Source organism: Akebia trifoliata, chromosome 16 (assembly GCF_017979445.1).
Source record: "Akebia trifoliata isolate Shusen 1 chromosome 16, ASM1797944v1, whole genome shotgun sequence".
In the NCBI taxonomy this organism is placed as follows: domain Eukaryota; kingdom Viridiplantae; phylum Streptophyta; class Magnoliopsida; order Ranunculales; family Lardizabalaceae; genus Akebia; species Akebia trifoliata.
This window is the reverse complement of record NC_141390.1, coordinates 26811034-26828712: the sequence shown is the minus strand read 5'-3', so window position 1 is coordinate 26828712 and position 17679 is coordinate 26811034. Positions and strand designations below refer to the sequence as shown.

The window sequence follows — 17679 nt, the reverse complement described above, 5'->3', positions numbered from 1 at the left end:
GCACACAAAGGGAGTAGAGGGTTGTTCACACCAAACTTCTCTTTCAACATTTAAGGGACTAACTAGTTGCACACCACCCATTATCAATTGCACTCCATCACTTAAAAACCCCCCTTTGCACTCCATTTGGATAATTACACTCCAAAAAAAATTTAAGAAAATATTGCACTCCTCCTAGTCCTTCTTCTTATTCTTCTTCTTCAAACATGACCAATGCCCACATTAACAATTGTTGGTTCGATCATTTTAGTATAGTCTAATCTATTTTCAAACATCACAAATCTCTTGTAATCATCATGTATCCAGATTAATAAAACAAGGAAGTTTTGACGATTTTAAAACGATTGTAAGGCTTAACAAAATCGTTGGAATTCATGTAGACATTTTAATTCAAGTTGATCAGGGATCATCGAATTTCAAGAGATAAGATCAAATCATAGGCTTTTATTAATTTCTAAACAAAAACTAAATAGAGATTAGAAAAGAAAACCAATTCCTTCAATTGGTGCCAATGAGAATATAAGCAAAATCAATTACAAGAAAAATAGAACATGACCATGGAAGAAACCATGGGAAGATGAATAAGCCCCTAAATCATAAGGTTACTATAATGAAGTGCAATTAGTACGTTAGAATTGAGATTTTAAAAAAAATTAATGTTAAGAGTGCATCCAACCACTTAGTGGTGTGCGACTAATCAACCCCTACATTAAAACTTTATGTATAATTTTAGGGAAATGCTAAAGTGACAATGTTTCATATTGCATTAATATGGTGTGTGCACGGTACTATAGATGATTTTCCTTGAGATACGAGTGAAAAGTATATATGGCTCAGTGAGCACCTCCGGTGCACTGTGTGAAACGCTGTGTCTTGTGCACTCACTCCGGGTGATTTGGATATGCCCCTTACATTTTGGTGAATATTAGAGATACCCTCTAGTGTTTCGAAATTGGTGACATGCCTCCCTTGACCTCAGTCTTCTTAATAGGCTACTATGAAAAGACCCAAATACCCTCATCTTCAGCCAAAAACTCCTTCTTAAAACAAAACCAGTCATCTTAAACCCCTTTGAGTAAAACGTTTAACCCTCATGTCCAACTTTGAGATCGTATCTACTTCAACCTTCAAACCTCAAGGAAAGAGAGGACTGTTGTTGAAGTGTAAATATATGGAATTTGGGGTAAAAAAAAAAAAAACTAGATTTTGCTCCAATGGGTTGAGGCAATGTGACAAACGTTGGATTGAAGACAAGTTTAAATACATTGAAGTTATCAAAAAGGTTGAATAGTTTGAAGACGACTGATTAGAGAAGAATGATAAAGTAAGATTTTTGGGGAAGATGAAAACAATGGAATTTTTTTTATATATAAATTAAGGTTTCCTAAGTGAATGGTTGAATAAGTAAAAGTTAGGTTGCCAACAGAAGCTCTATTCTTTTTTTTTCATTCGATATATTTTGATTATTATTATTATTTTTTTTTTTTGGGAGGGGTTGGGGGGCTGGGTTTAGGATTTTATATAAGCCAAATTATAATTATAAACAACTACTGAAATTGTTTGAATGAGTATTATAATGTTCAGATTATAATTTGAACTACATCTTTGTAATGTTTGAAGAGTGTGTTATAATCTTTAATTCAAGTGTGATTAATAATTGGGACAATGACTGTAAAGACCTGGTTTTGGAAAATATGTACAAAAAAGTACCCTCTAAAAACATATGGACTCTTTAGTATCCACTTTATAAAATATTAGTCTAACAAAGATTTTTTTTAAAACAAAAATACCATAATTACCTTTTCAATCATTTTTTATGTTTAAACAAAATGTATTTATTTGAAAATATTTGAGTTGTTCATATGTTTTAAAATTAATGACATGCCTTTGACAAATGTCATCTCTCATAGATTAATGAAAAAAAATTCTAAATGATAAAATATTGTTTTCCCTTTCCAAAACTAGTCATCTTAATTTAATCTACATAAAGGATGATGGTGATGACAATGATGATCATGATGATGAAGATGAGTATGGTCATCATCATCATCATCATCAAACTTATTTGGTCTATGTAATATGTATATTAGATCTATTAAAATATATAATTAAATTTAAATAATTAAAACATAATTTTAAACCTTGACTTGAATGTCCATTGAATTAATTCAACTCAAAAAAATTGCAAGTCGACTTAAATGAGTCAAATAAAATTATATTGAATTTATAAATATTTAAAAAATAATTTGTAATAAATAAAATTATTTAATTTTATTTTTCACATAATATTATTTACCAGATAAATTGGTCAAGGGCATTTAATCTATTTTTTAGCATAGGGGTGTCTCAAATATTTACCAAGACATAGAGGAGTCATCTTTCGATCAAATCGTGATTCCCTTGAAATTTGTAAAGTTGTTTAAAGGGTATTTTAAGTATTTCCCTTTTTTCAAAAAGATCCTTAGATGACTAATGTTTTACTATTTGGGTCTTAAATGGACATTATTTTTCACTCGTGGACTATTCGATTCATATTCTCAATAAAAAGTCCTTTACTGTCATTGTCCCTAAATAATTTAAAATGTTGGAGTGTAATAAGTAAAAGTGGAGGGATTTCTTTTTAAATAGTCCCTAGTTCTGGGCAGAACTTGATAGATCATTAGTAATTTTTTATTTCTTAATGATCTCTCAAACTTATCTCACATTATAATGTTCTTGAAATACCCAAACTACCATTTTTCTCATCTTCTTCACATACTTAGATTTTTCGATGGCAATTGCAACTTTTTTTGACAATTTTTTTTATATCATGAATGACGAATGAAAATAATACACTTCTAATTTTGAACATTTAGATATATTTTTTTATTTATTTCGACAATTTATAACAAAAATGAAGAATAAAAAATTGAGATTTCAAAATATTTATACAGTGTTGAGCTCACCACTTTATTGTCGAGTTCACCATTTTTATTGTCAAGCTCACCACTTTAGATTGTTGAGTTCAACAATGTTAAAAAGATGTTGAGCTCTACATTGGTAAACCCCATACATTTTTGTTTTTCAAGCTTTTTTGACAAAAATATACAGAAAGATCAACTAACAACTTGATATAACTACTTATGTATATGATTTCAAATCAAAAGAACCATCCTTGATCAATGTTTATCCAAAACAAAGTAAAAAGAATTTAAAAAATCATAATTTTTTTTACATACATCTTCGAAATGCTTGAAAAAAATCTTTGAAAATAACTTCTTCTTCCTTCTCAAGTCCTTTCCGTTGGAATGAAGTTTATGAAATTCGATTGGAATGCCCAAAATTCAAATTTTTTGAACGAAAATGATGAATTCAAACGGTTAGGATAATTTCGACATTTCAATTATGAGAAATGCAAGGAGTGAAGTTCAAAGGTTGATTACAAAGAAAAGTTTTACTATATAGACTATTAAGAGAATCCCTAAAACTTAGGGATTAATTAGAAAAAAAAAAAATCCCTTCATCAACGTCCTTCAAATAATTTTCCCAAGTTAATTTGTAAGTTACAAATTAACACCATGTGTATGATCATTAAATGTCACATATATCCCATTTTACAAGGGAAATTCCTACCATTTATTCTTTTCCAAAATAAAAATAAAGACTAATACAATATAAAACAAGATTACTGTTATCAAACCTCCACTTTAAGCATTGCAATTTAAAATCTAGATTTTCCTTCGATCTTGTGATGACCATCAAAATAATGAAATTGGGTTTTCATTTGTTTAGTTAATAATTTTTCCCAAATTTTTTTTTTTGACAACCAAATAGGATTTTCAATGGTATTTGATCCTTGGTCATGGGATCAACACCCTTCAAGCCTACCCAACTTAGCTTAGATGGATCACTCCACATAAAGATAAATTGAAATAAAAGGGGAAGCTTAGCTCACAATAATGGACTGGAACCATGATTTTAAAGCTTGCCCAAGATTGAGATACTTTGTCAAGTTAGTTTTGTCGTAGAGATAATTGAGGTAGAAAGTCAATGTGAGTCTCTGATTGAGTCAGGAAAAATCAAGAATTATAGATGGACAAAGTTAAAGATTCGAGTTTGCTTCATTTCCTTACAATCCTTCAATTCCTTTCACTTGAAAACATTCCAACAAGTCGATGACAAGTTGGATAGAGTTTCGGGTAGAGGAGACATCAATTTCATACCTATTTAAAGGGCCATCCTCTATTTATAGGCTTTTTGTAGGTCAATGATCATATCACCATTTTTCCTAGTCATTTCATATTTCTCGGTTGTGCACGTCACTTAACATCATGTCTCGGAATTTCTTTTATGCATGTCTTGTTACATGTCAATTTTATTTCTTAGGTGATTCTAGAGATAGATTTGTGTAGGTGCATGTGGTTAATTTTTTTATACGAAGATTTTGTTGATTCATGTGCTTTGTCGTCAACATTCTTCCGAGCCTTCTCATGGATCATTATGTCATGTCTTAAGATGATTTATTTGCCTTTTTGCACATATCAACTTTTATCGATTTATTGGATAATGTTGGTTTTAACCATCATGCTTCTTGATCATTCACGTGGTGTGACGTCACTTCTCAAGATTGAGTCTTTATCATGTCAAGACTCTTGTTGAATAATATTTGCTCGATAGTTATGATAGTTATTTCTTTTGAAAGCATGTGTCAAATTTCAATATTAGTTTTTGTTAGTACTAGAGGTCGGGTCCCAAGACCTCTAAGTGTGTTGATGAATAAGACTTTCGAATGAATTGTTCATATCCTAAACCTAGTGCCATCTGAGGTCATTTTGTGGATTTGGGATCCATGTTACACAATTTTGACTTGGGTTTGGGTGTGATAGAGCTTATGAAAGTTTTATCCTATGCATCTCATCATATTTTATTATTTGAAATTCAAAGATCCCTTGTCTTAATTTGTGCAAAGTCTCGAGGGAATTTATAAAACTTTGGTTATCTTGATTAGCGGCACAAAATATACAATAAATCATTTGCAAAGTTATTTGACTTCAACCTATGTATATCAAAATTACTAAAATATCCCTTATTATAAAATAATTAAACTCCAAAAATTCCCTCAGTGCTTGTTATTACAATATACACATAAATTTACACAAATACCCCTCATCAAAGCAGGGGCGTAGTCAAGATTTTCTTGTAGTGGGGGTAAACTATAGTTAATGGTATAGGGGAAGAGCTTGAAGATGAATGGTTTTGGAGAGAAATCTAGAGATTTTTGGTTAGAAGTTGAAGAAAAATATATTTAGTTCAGTTCCAATTAGTCTATGAGAGAAGAACCAGTTAAGAGCATTATCATCTTCAAAAAATTGAAAAGAGGGGGAGAGTAATTAGTTGAAAATACAATGGTGTCTCAAAGTTCTATGGGGCACCTTACTAGCTCCGCCCCTACATCAAAGTTCGGTTAAATTATATATTGAAATTATAAAATACCCCGTCATCAGGGAAGTTTTTAAATTACAAGAATAGTCAACAATATTGGCTACATTAACATGGATATGAATTCACGTAATACAACCCATTAAAAATTCATTTACTTATATATGAAAATTATAAAAATACCCTCATCAATTTTTTAACAAAGAATATCCCTTATCATGGGGGTATTTTTGTAAACTCATAAGCACATTATTGTAACATATACTAGAAGTATTTTTGTAGTTTAAATAATTTCTTTGATAATAGATATTTTGTAATTCCAATATATAAGTACAAGAATGTTTTTGTAAATTCAAATGTATGTTAATTTAGCAAGTATTGTGGGTACTTTTGTAATTCAAATGTAGGTTGACAAGGATTCACTTTTTACCCGGTATCCACTCTGAATATTTGGATATATAATTCGGGATTTAAGATCAGATTTCGAAATATAAAAAATCGATAAAATTTTAGATCGATTTCAAATTAACCTTAATCCGATTGTTTCATATATAAATAGCATAACCTATTCGTTCTCTCTCTTAAATTTATTTTACTCCCCTAAATTCATCGTCCTCAACATAGAACCATCCCAAAATCCTAGGGTCCCAACACCTATCTTCAACATCTTCCACAAGGACGAGGAAAGCTCATAGCAACGACAGACGCATCTATCTTTCTTTGAGATTACAACACAAAACATAAACAATAATGACGTCTTCTACAATTAGGGTTTCGCTACTTTGTAGCTTTGCTTCTTCTACTGAAAACTTTCTACAATTATTCAAAACATCCAAAAGAAGAAACAAATAGTTAAAGAAGGTCTTCTCTCTCTCTCTCTCTTTTGTATTTGATCTTAAAATAGATTTTTTTTAATTTGATTTCTAAATATTAGAAACTCAAAATTTTCTTATCAACTAAGTTTCCCAAACTCTAATTTCTTAACTAATTTCCTATTGTATCATATCATATCAAATTGGTTTTGGGTTGAATGAAGGTTTAATCGGATTGGATTTGGTTTAGAAATTTATCGATCCAATTGGATCTGAATCATATGGTACAATTTTCAAATCGACAATGATTCAATAGTGATCAAGTACCGATCCAATCCATTGCCAACCCTAAGTCTACCTTTACAAAAACTCTCTAAACTAATTTAACATTTTAATGAAGTGTAATGATTTTCTAATGCCACTCTTTGACATACACCCCCTACGCCCTCATCACAGAAACATAGATCATTTGCTTCAGGATATGCATAACCACAAATCTTTTCTTGTGTATCACGAGGCAAATGATTTTGAGATAGGGGTGTATGTCATAGAGGAGCGTCATATTATCACGACATGACTCTTCAAGGAATTTAACTTGTGTGAGACGAGATGACTCGGGCGAGTCACTCGTTCTCTGGTGATGCGGAGACTAGACGAGGCGAGTACTGGGTTCGAAAACCACGGCGTGGATGCCCTTCAGCGAAATTTCGACTTTAACCGTTAAAGTCATTCAACGCTGTGATGTCAGGTGTCCTCACTCCTCACATTTTCAACTTTAAAACCTTTCAAACACTTCCAAACAGGCCCTAAGGGAACAAAAGTGCATTGGGTTTGGTTTCAGAGCGTACATTTTGCGAATCTAGGGTTTCCCCAGCTTTATATTATCGGTTTAGCGCTCTCCTTCTCGCTCTCACTCTCAATTCGAAACCCTAATTTAACCCCTCTCTCTCTCTCTCTCTCTCTCTCTCTCTCTCAATTTGAAACCCTAATTTAATAACCGCTTCTTTCTTCCATCCCAAACCCTAACCAAAACCCTAGTTTCTTCTCGCATTCAAAAAAAAAAACAAATTCTTGTCCCAATCTTCCTCTTTTCCAGATTTCCTCTCACGCTTTCTCTTTCTGGTGAATTTAGGGTTTTTTTGTTTGTTTGTGATTTTTCCCCCTAAATGAGGGACTCTGAACCTCTACAAGATGTTATTGCTGTCGAAGAGCGATCAGATGAAGTATTGGAAGGAGAGAAGCCTTTGGAGAACAGATCACAAGGAGACATTTTGGAAGATGAGTCAGTTCATGATGTTTCTGGGAAAACTTGGGAACTTTCTCTATTGGATTCTTCCGAGAGTTCGATTAATGGACTTTACGTGTACAAGAACGTCTTCAATTTGATTCCGCGATCAATTGGAGGTTTTGATAATTTGAAGACTCTGAAGTTTTTCGCAAACGAGATAAATTTGTTTCCTTCGGAGACTGGGAATTTGGTTGAGCTGGAATGCTTGCAAGTGAAGATATCTTCTCCAGGGCTGTCTGGTCTGCCTTTGCAGAGTTTGAAAGCTTTGAAGCAGCTCGAGTTATGTAAGGTGCCCCCACGGCCTTCGGGATTTCCGATTTTGAGTGAGATTGCCAGCCTTAAGTGCTTGACTAAACTCGCTGTTTGCCACTTCTCCATTAGGTAATTCTTCACAAAAAAATTTTGTTTTTTTTTTGGTTACTAGGACCAGTTTGATTGATGGTTTTCTGAGTTTTTAAGTTCTCAATATATATATACATTTTCCAGGCGGTGTCAATCCTATGGTGGGTTCTTATTGATTTTTTTTTTCTTCTTTCTTTGGCACAGAAGCAAGTGTTAGATTACAATTAATAGAATATAAGAAGGGTGAGGCTCATTAAAGAGGTTCACAATTTGATACTAATTAGTTTGGACCCTCTTGCAATATATTTTTGAACATGGAATATATGGTTAAAAGGATTAAGAAGAAGAGATAACCTGCTTATGGACTTAAGATCACATTCTTGTTCTTATGCAAGAGTAATGCGCGAATTTGAGTTTTTCTAAAAATAAAGTAAGAGATTGGTAATTTTGTTTGTTATGGTTGGTTTGCTGCTCCATAATCAAAGTGATTGAAATTGGCCCATTTATACATAACAATGGTACAATCACATGTGTGTTGTACAATAGGTACAAGGTATTTGATAGTTGATACAGTGCCTTAGAGAGGCTTGAATTGTCCGATAACATAGCACTTCTTTATTTTGATAGAACATTTTATGACCATATGTAAATAAGAAATTCTTCTTTAAAAATAAAATTAAGGAAAGAGGCATATGAAAAGTGAAGAAATAGTTTCCACATATTGCATAGCTAGTTAATAACATAAATATAATGAGTATCCTACATGACAGGTCAGATTGAGACTGGGATGGGGGGAAGACAGAGGAATCAGTGAGGGAAAGGGAGTTTCTCTTTCTAGGAATCACATGGGCAGGGTTTGCTAGAGAACAAGGGGATACAAAGCATGGACATTAAGAAGAAAAACTATTACCCCCAAGGGGTTGGCTCAGCAGTAAAACTAGTGATAGGGTAGGGTTTGCTCTCTCTGTTCATGTGCTCGAAACTTGATTGCCTCTTGCATACTCTGTTGCATGTTGGGAAACTTAAATGGGGTTGGGGCATGTGACCGTAGGGACTAGTCCCATCCCAAAAGGTGTGGGGATACCCTGCAATATCAGGAGGAAAAAAAAAAAAAAAACTATTGTGGTACTTGACAACCTGATAAAATAGTGTATAGAGGATGGGATAAACAATACCTGTATAAAAATCAATCTTTTGTTTTGGGAAATTTCATCAAAATAAAAAAAGTGATACTTTTGTGTGTGTTAGGATGTGTCTCTAAGCATATGACTTCTTAATGCACTTATTCATGTTCACATCGCCAAAAATTGGGGAAAATATTGACGTCTTTGTTACACAGGTCTGTTCATTTCAGAATCATGTTTTCTTAAGAATTACATATTAATTGTTTTATTTCTATGGTAATACCCCTGGAGCTGGGATCAAAACCCCATCTTCACACTTAACCCATAACAAATAAAAATCTTATTGGTTTAGGTTGATTGAATATATGAGGCCAATTTGATTGGCTACTCTCTAGAGTTGCATTTTGAACTTCCTCTCATTGAGAAGTTCTCTGTGCCTGAGTGGATTTGATTAGCAGGTATTGGTTTGAGGAAACTAAGCATATATGGGAAGGGATTTTGGAGAGTCTTGGAAGATTCAGTGAGTTGATACAATGCTCAATCTTGTTATTATCTACCTTTTGATTTTATTTAGTTACTTCCATTTATCTAGAAAAAGACATCTTGAAAACTGACTGCCATCAAATCTAATTATGGGATCCTGGTTTGTAGTTAATGAATCATAGTTCAACACTACCAATGATTTAACTTTCAAAATTTATAATATTTGGTAATCTGACAGTTTGGGTGTTGGAAACATCTTTGACGTTAATGCTTATATTTTGTTCTGCAGATATCTTCCTCCAGAAATCTGCTGCCTTGAAAAACTGGAGGATCTGGATCTTTCATTCAATAAGCTGAAGACTTTACCCAATGAGATTACAGCTTTGATTGCCTTGAAATCATTGAAACTTGCTAATAATAAGTTGGTGGAACTACCTCCAAATCTGTCCTGTCTACAGAGGCTGGAAATTTTGGACCTTTCAAATAATAGACTGACAACGTTGGGGTCTCTCAAACTTGCATCTATGCAATCCCTCCAGAGATTAAATCTTCAGGTATTCAGCACAAAATTGACAAGCTTAATATTTGTAATTGCTTCCTGGTTGCTTTCTTTACCTTTTGAAGTTCACCATTAGTTCGTGGTTGCTAGGATCATGTTATATCATTTCATCATGGGTTTTTTGTTGTTGCAAATAACTTAATATATTCTGCCTGCATGTATTTTGTGTAGAAATTGTTAAACAATGATGTCTTCACGTATTATCATTTTTTTTTGTCACACTGCTATCAAAACCAAAACGAAAAAAAAGAAAAGAAATTTGATTCATCAACTCTCATTGACTATGTCCCTGCCCTTTGCACATACTACCAAAAAATTTAATGATTTTTTACCTACCAAATAAATAAATAAAATTGTTGATCTTGCATCTGATGTTTGTATTTGTTAATGAAAATTTGTTATCTGATGTTTGATTGTTTGAATGGGCTCAACCTAACATGTTTATTTGTGCCCTTAATTCGTCATTATTGTTTAAGTACAATAAGCTTCTCAATTGTTGTCAAATTCCTTCATGGATATGCTGCAATTTGGAAGGAAATGGAAAAGACACATCCAATGATGAATTCATCAGCTCTTCTGTCGAAGTCGATGTATTTGACGTGGCCATTGACAAGTTCGATGAAAGCCATTCTTATAACGGTGAGGCACATAGATCCAATTACTTTTTTTTATTTGATATCTATTTTTTTTATGATGAATTTTTTGCATTGCCGTTGGACTCCTGCCTAACAACTAGGACTTGATTGCAGGTTCTCATGGTACATTGAGTCTGGTGCCTGAGGCCTCATCAAGCAGTAGATGTTCTGCAGCACGGAGGATGAGAAAGGGGTGGAAAAGACGTGATTATTTGCAACAGAGAGCTCGTCAAGAGCGTTTGAATAGCATTAGAAAGTGGAGAAGTGACGATCACCACCATACAATGACTATGAAGGTGGAAAAGAAATGCAAAGAATGCAAGATACCTGCTACTGCTTCTGAGACTCTGTGCGAATCAAGTTCTCTTGCAGAAGTTGAGTCAGACTCTGTAAAAGGTCTCGATGTCAATGATGGACGGGCACTTGATGGTGCAGATGATCCTCAGATTTTACCTATTCATGACGAGGATGAAAACATCATCATTGACTCCATTGGCATAAATAAAGGATGTGACAATGAATGTGGTGGAGAGCATAAGGTATCCTCAGCGAGTTCCGTGGACAGATCTGAGGAACAGGATGAGGGTTCATCGTCAGATACGTCTAAAAATACTCCAAAGTCGAAAAGGCATTCTGATAGGGATCTTGATAATCCTAAACCAAGAAAATCACTGAGACCAGTCGACGATCACTCCAAGTTATCATGGAAATATAGTATTGAGTCATTTTGTAGCATCGATGACCATCTATCAGATGGCTTTTATGATGCGGGTCGTGATCGTCCTTTCATGCCATTACAAAATTACGAACAAAGTCTATGTCTCGACTCACGTGAAGTGATTCTTGTAGACAGGTTGGTATTATATTTACATGGATATTTATATTTGGAATTTAATAATCAAAACTACTTAGTAGCACTTTTCTTACGACCTGATAGTACAACAGTTTCAACTTTAAGATACATTACAATTTGATATACTGAATTTTCTTTTTTCCCTTCAGAGAACGGGATGAGGAGTTAGATGTGATTGCATTGTCTGCTCAAGCATTATTGTCCCCTTCAAAGCAATCTGGTAGATTGATCAAAGATAGGAAAGAGTTGGTTGTTGATAATCTAGAAAGGGCATCACTGCTTGCTCTATTTGTTTCAAATTGGTTTGGAGGCAGTGATAGAAGTAACCTTATTGCCAGGACCCGAAAAAGAGTGTCTGGTTCAAACTATCAGAAGCCCTTTGTATGTACTTGTCCAACTGGAAATGATGATGATATTACATTCCCCAAACAGATTTTGAGCACTGCAGAAAATTTCAACTTCATTGAACTATGTGAGAAATCTCTGCGGGTTATTAAGCAATCACGCAACTCTAATGTTGTCCCCATTGGAACACTGCGGTGGGGAGTGTGTAGACACAGAGCAGTGCTCATGAAGGTGATTCTTCTACTGGGATTTCTTTTAACTTTTTAGTTTTGGTACAATTGGTTGCTATTTACTCCAAATTTTTGTATGCTTCATTTTGATCAATCTTCATATCATGTAGTATCTATGTGATCGGGTGGATCCTCCAATTCCTTGTGAGCTCGTGAGGGGCTATCTTGACTTCTTGCCCCATGCCTGGAACACCATTATTGTCAAGAGGGATGAGTCATGGGTACGCATGATTGTTGATGCATGCTGTCCAACTGATATAAGAGAAGAGACAGATCCAGAGTACTTTTGCAGGTCAACTCTTTTTTTTTTTTTTTTTTTTCGTCATATTTTTTTATGGTCATTTTATCTTCTTTATTGATGGTCAAGCTCGTCATCCAGAGATGAATGTATTCTTTCATTTATGTGGAAATTATTTTGAACTATACCTAAAATCGTGTTCCAAGATGAAGAGCCTCCAAAAATTGGGTTCGATACATGATCTACATCCAAGAATGTTGGGGAAGTCACTTCTAATCAAAATAGGTTTAGATTCGATTGTCGATCGGCCCGGGGACCCTCAGCTTTTGGGGTGGGTCCCCGAGCCCAAAAAACAATTTTTTTTTTTTGGCTTTCATAAAATTTATATCCATCACTTTCCAAAACTTAATCTGGTGTTCCTAGAGTAAAACATAATTAAATACTGGTGGGATGTGATTATCACCCCCTTTGTGGGATTGGAACACAGATCTTATATTTACCAGCTGATGTACATGTTAAGGTCATTCTATTAATGAATAATTCTGTAATATGTATGATAGTTCCTTATATTCACCAGCTGATGTTCATGTTAAGATAATCCTATTAACAAATAATTGTGTAATATGTATCATAATCCAATTTATAAGTATTTTTCTATGTTCGAGATGCATGTTAAACTCCTATCGACACAATTAATTGGGAATATATTTGTTATACTTTGTGTAGTTTTAGTATCTCTATTCCCTGGATAAATGTTCTACATCTTATATTCTTTTTTCTTACAAAAACCTTGTATTGTAGAAAGCTACTCCAACTTTTCCAGTTAGTGCCTATGGGCCGATTATCAGAATCATTAAGTTTTCTTGATTTTGATTTTGACGGGTTTTGATTCTGGTTCTCTAAGCAATAGAGTCAGAATCGGAATCATTAAAAAAATTCTTTTGATTTTCAATTTCTATCAGTTCTAATTCTCAATCAGTTCGATTCTTTATACTTGATTCTAATGGATTACAATAAAAAAGGATCCAGAATCCAGGTTCTCGATTCCAATTAAATGAGTACCCATTTACATTCCCATTTCCAGTGTTGTCCATAATTATCAGATCTGGCAGTATCTTTTTTTTTAAAGCATATTATTTGACACCTCATTTCTGTGCTACACATTGCATGTGTCTGTGTGTAAGACTAAGCTGCATTGCATGTGACAGACTTGTGTAGGTGTGTGAGATTTGTCTGATGAGTAGGCTTGTTTCAGGTATATTCCTTTGAGCAGGATTCATCTTTCTGTGACAAGTGAAAACATTGCGAGTCCGAGTTGCTCTTTTCCTTCTCTATCATTATATGATGAAGTTGAAAAAGCAGCATCAAGTTCTCTCATTCGGTGCAAGTTTGGATCCGTTGAAGCAGTGGCAAAGGTGGAATTTCTTTCTCCAGTTCTCAATCTTTAACTTGGGAATTATTATTATTATGGGTTTTGTTAACATGTGCCCTAAGGGCACACATTAAACTACATTAAATACACCTTGGAACCTGATTTTTGTACCAAAACAGCCCTCAAAAGAATTGTTTTTGACCAAAAATACCCCCAGGTGGTAGTTCCCAAGATGTATTTAATGCACTTTAAGGTGTGCCCTAAGGGCACATATTAACATGTACCTATTATTATTGTTATTTTTTGGAGCATTTGCTTCTGGTTGCTACATTCTTTTGTAGTCCTTATTTAGAGGCCAATTTCCCAATTGTTTGAGGGCCGTTAATGTCAGGTCTTTTGTTTTATGGCAATGAATGGGTTTGAAATCGTCAATCTCTCTGGATATATGTATTATGTGGTGAAATAAAATTCATGTGCTGGCCTAGTATTTGAGATAAGCATCGATTGTTCAATATTAAAGGCATATATAGTGAATTATGCCTCTCTCTCCATGCCACGACTGGGTGAAACAATCCAAAATGGTACAAAAGCCCCAAAAAACTCTTCCTATATAAATGCATTGTCCTCAAATTGCAAGTCACCCCGGACCGTTAAAAGATTGAAGCCAATTATCTATGTTACCTGGAATCTATCTTACTTCAAATCCCCCTATAATGACCACATTATCTAAGATTTCTGATACTCTAAAGTATTAACACGGGGTTAGCAACCAACTATAAATTACATTTGGAATTGAAGTTGTTGAGGTATAGCATGCTATTTAATCCACTTTCTCCATTTAACTCCCAAACCTGTCCTTGCAAGCAAATAGTCCAAATTTTTTCAAACTGACATGCTCATGAGCTTTTGTTATGTCAACTCTTCATACCACACTTGGCTTGCCTGATCTAAGCCTTGTAGTTGTAAGTATACATTGGTAGTCAGTACCCATCCATATTTGGCCTAAACTTTAGCGAACACACTCTGGAACAAAGAAATGAAAGGGAAATCCAATGTACAAATCATTGATTTTCACAAAAGGCAATTTTGGATAAAATATGTTAAAATATTGAATTGATTACAACTATAGCCCTAATACTTGGGTTGCCCAATAACTAATAAGTGCCCTCCCTCTCTATCTATCCAAGGGATAGAAGGGTACTGTCGGTTGGTGTTCCCGTCTAGCATCTCCTTAAATCTATTGGAACCTTCAGGATGCATTCTCCTGATTGGGGTTGTAAGCGCCTTTGTTGCATTTGACCTAACAATTCAATCGACTCCCTTAACTATAGAGTCTGGTCTTACATTTTCGTGAATGGCTCATTTCTAATTTTATCTTTCTTAATTTTTCCACTCATCCATCTTGACATTCCCTTCTCTGCTATACTCAATCTATGAAAATGTTTCTTGATTTCCCAACATTCTACTCCATAAAGCATTGCCGGTCTTATGAATGTTTTGTTTTTTTTGTTGCAGATCCGTACTTTAAACACAGATGGGGCCCCGGTTGAGGAAACAAAGAAATTTGAATATACTTGTCTTGGAGAAGTAAGAATTTTAGGCACTTTGAAGAATCATTCCTGCATTGCAGAAATTTATGGGCATCAGATATCTTGTAAATGGGTTCCTTCAAGAGATGGAAATAAAGAGCATCGGTTATTACAATCTGCCATTGTGATGGAGTACATAGAAGGGGGTTCCTTAAAGGTAACTTTTCAAATGTTAGGTTCTCTTGCTTTTTCCACTCTTCTTATTTACTTACTTTTGATTAGTCCCTTGGTTCTCCCAATTAATTTATCCTTAAACAGAGATATATAGAGAAGCTATCAAAAAGTGGTGAGAAGCATATCTCAGTGGACCTGGTATTGTCTATTGCCAAAGATGTTGCATGTGCATTGGTGGAGTTGCACGCTAAGCACATCATTCATCGAGATATAAAAAGTGAAAATATTTTGATTGATTTGGAACGAAAAAGAGCTGATGGTTCTCCAGTTATCAAGCTTTGTGATTTCGACAGAGCAGTTCCTCTTAGGTCTTCTTCACACACTTGCTGTATTGGTCATCTTGGAATACCTCCACCTGAAGTTTGTGTTGGGACACCCCGCTGGATGGCCCCAGAGGTGCTGCAAGCAATGCACAAACGAAACATATATGGACTAGTAAGTGTATTATTAAGTTAGTTTTCGAGATGCTCCGTTTGTTTGCACTTTTTCTTAGTTTATATGGGTTTTGATTTTTCTCTTGTGACGGCAGGAAGTTGATATTTGGTCATATGGGTGCCTACTACTGGAATTGCTAACTCTAGAAGTCCCTTATGCAGGGTTGCCAGAATCAGAAATCCATGACCTGCTTCAGGTAAAATAGAATCTCTATTACTAGACATGAAATCCCAAGTTTATCTTTCTTGAATTCTGAAATTGAGAACAGTTTGTTCTTGATATTTAGTATAGCTGAAGTCGAGCCCACTATAAATTAAAGAGAAGGGAGAAAAGAAGAAGAGAAACAAGAATGAGAAAACCATCACTTAAAAGGAAAAAGGATGTATGGCTATAGAATTTAACGTGAATATGCATAGAAAATCCAAATTACACTCTTGTAATATTTAAAAATTGAGAAAATGTAAATTTATTTTGTTCCGATGAAGATAGAAGTTTGGATGAATATAAAGTGCATTATCTTCTTTGATTGACACAGATGGGTCAGCGGCCAAGACTTACAGATGAATTGGAGGCGTTGAGATCATCTGATGAATCGGAAGGAAGAGTAGCTGAAGCGAAAACTTTGAGATTTTTGGTTGACTTGTTCCTACAGTGTACCCAAGGGAATCCCAAAGACCGGCCTACAGCAAGGTACCTCTACGACATGTTGCATGCTCATGCCAATCCTGTTTGCTAGTTTGAAGAGCTAGACATGACATAGTCTTGGCACAGCAAGAGGGCAGTGATGCGGTCAACCAGTTCCAAGTGGCACGTGGGCAACTGGGTTGGGCACTAAGGATGGAAACCAGGACCAGGGCCCATGATGACATTGTAGAACGCCATCCATGCCGCAGTGCTAGACCACGATCTCACCCCCAAAGTTTTGTAGCTTCTAATAAGTAGGGTGTTATAATTTAATTGCCTTGGGTCTGTGGAATCAAGATTCACATCTGTTTTAATATCTTAGTTTCCACCATCTTTTTAATCTTAAAAAAGAAGAGAGTGCTATCAGAATTTGTTCCTCACTGAATTATTTAATCTATAAGAGTTATTCCCTTAGACTTGTATTCCATTTTAATTTATCTTCTTCGAGACTTGCAAGTTCCTTGTACTTCAGGATTCAGGATTGTTCACGTGGGGGAGTCCAGTTTTATCCATAAACAATGTAACTGATGTCGATCTGATTAGTGTTGAACATGGAGCAAGCCAAATATTTGTAGTTGCAGATGTTAGTTACCTATAATTACCTTTACATAGTTATATCCTGCTACAAGAAATTCAGGCTAATGTTTAATTTCTATGAAAGCTTCTAGATTCTTTTTACATCTATTGTGATTTGTTTTGGCGTTTTAGAAATAATTCCTTTTTACAAAAGGAAGTTACAGACATTCAATATGGAACTTAAACATCACCATGTCCCAAAGAAAAAGCATCTAAATCTGTTGCCCAGTAGGTCGAAGAAAAACTCTTTCATAACTTGGTCGAGAAAGTTTCCGAGTTCATTGGTCCACCTTTAAAATTCAGACTTCAGAAATTCTATTTTTGTTTGTTTCATTTCAGATTTTAGACTTCATAATCGAAATTCAGAAGTTTTGAATCAATGATGGAGGGAAATGATTTCAACAACAATTGACATAATCTTTTGTTGAAAGATGTCATAGAAAGTTTTGCAGAGAGAAATCTTGTAGCAAGATGTTAGTTCTTTGGCGAGAGTGAGAGCTTCTAATGGCTTTCTAACGTAAA

General features: G+C 34.5%; 1 protein-coding gene across 2 annotated transcripts; it reads left to right on the top strand.

Annotated features, from left to right (window-relative positions):
• The first annotated feature begins 7036 nt into the window (after positions 1-7036).
• LOC147383129 (Leucine-rich repeat protein kinase family protein) lies at positions 7037-16993 on the top strand. Of its 2 annotated transcripts, XM_086427735.1 has the most exons (11): positions 7041-7899; positions 9757-10021; positions 10503-10665; positions 10776-11514; positions 11664-12090; positions 12200-12381; positions 13583-13742; positions 15215-15445; positions 15547-15897; positions 15992-16093; positions 16433-16993. In XM_086427735.1, exons 1-11 carry the CDS (start codon positions 7397-7399, stop codon positions 16631-16633), a joined length of 3324 nt encoding a protein of 1107 aa, XP_086283861.1. In that variant the 5' UTR covers positions 7041-7396; the 3' UTR covers positions 16634-16993. The 2 variants fall into 2 exon arrangements, with proteins under 2 accessions (XP_086283862.1, XP_086283861.1); XM_086427736.1 differs by lacking the exons at positions 15992-16093; positions 16433-16993 and having other exon boundaries at positions 7037-7899; positions 15511-15637.
• The last annotated feature ends 686 nt before the right edge of the window (positions 16994-17679 follow it).

Excerpts from the sequence above, each read along its gene's own strand:
- LOC147383129 (XM_086427735.1), top strand. The coding sequence starts at position 7,397 with ATGAGGGACTCTGAACCTCTACAAGATGTTATTGCTGTCGAAGAGCGA. Across the intron at positions 12,091-12,199 it reads ACAGAGCAGTGCTCATGAAG|TATCTATGTGATCGGGTGGA; the intron begins GTGATTCTTCTA and ends CATATCATGTAG. Across the intron at positions 12,382-13,582 it reads GATCCAGAGTACTTTTGCAG|GTATATTCCTTTGAGCAGGA; the intron begins GTCAACTCTTTT and ends GGCTTGTTTCAG.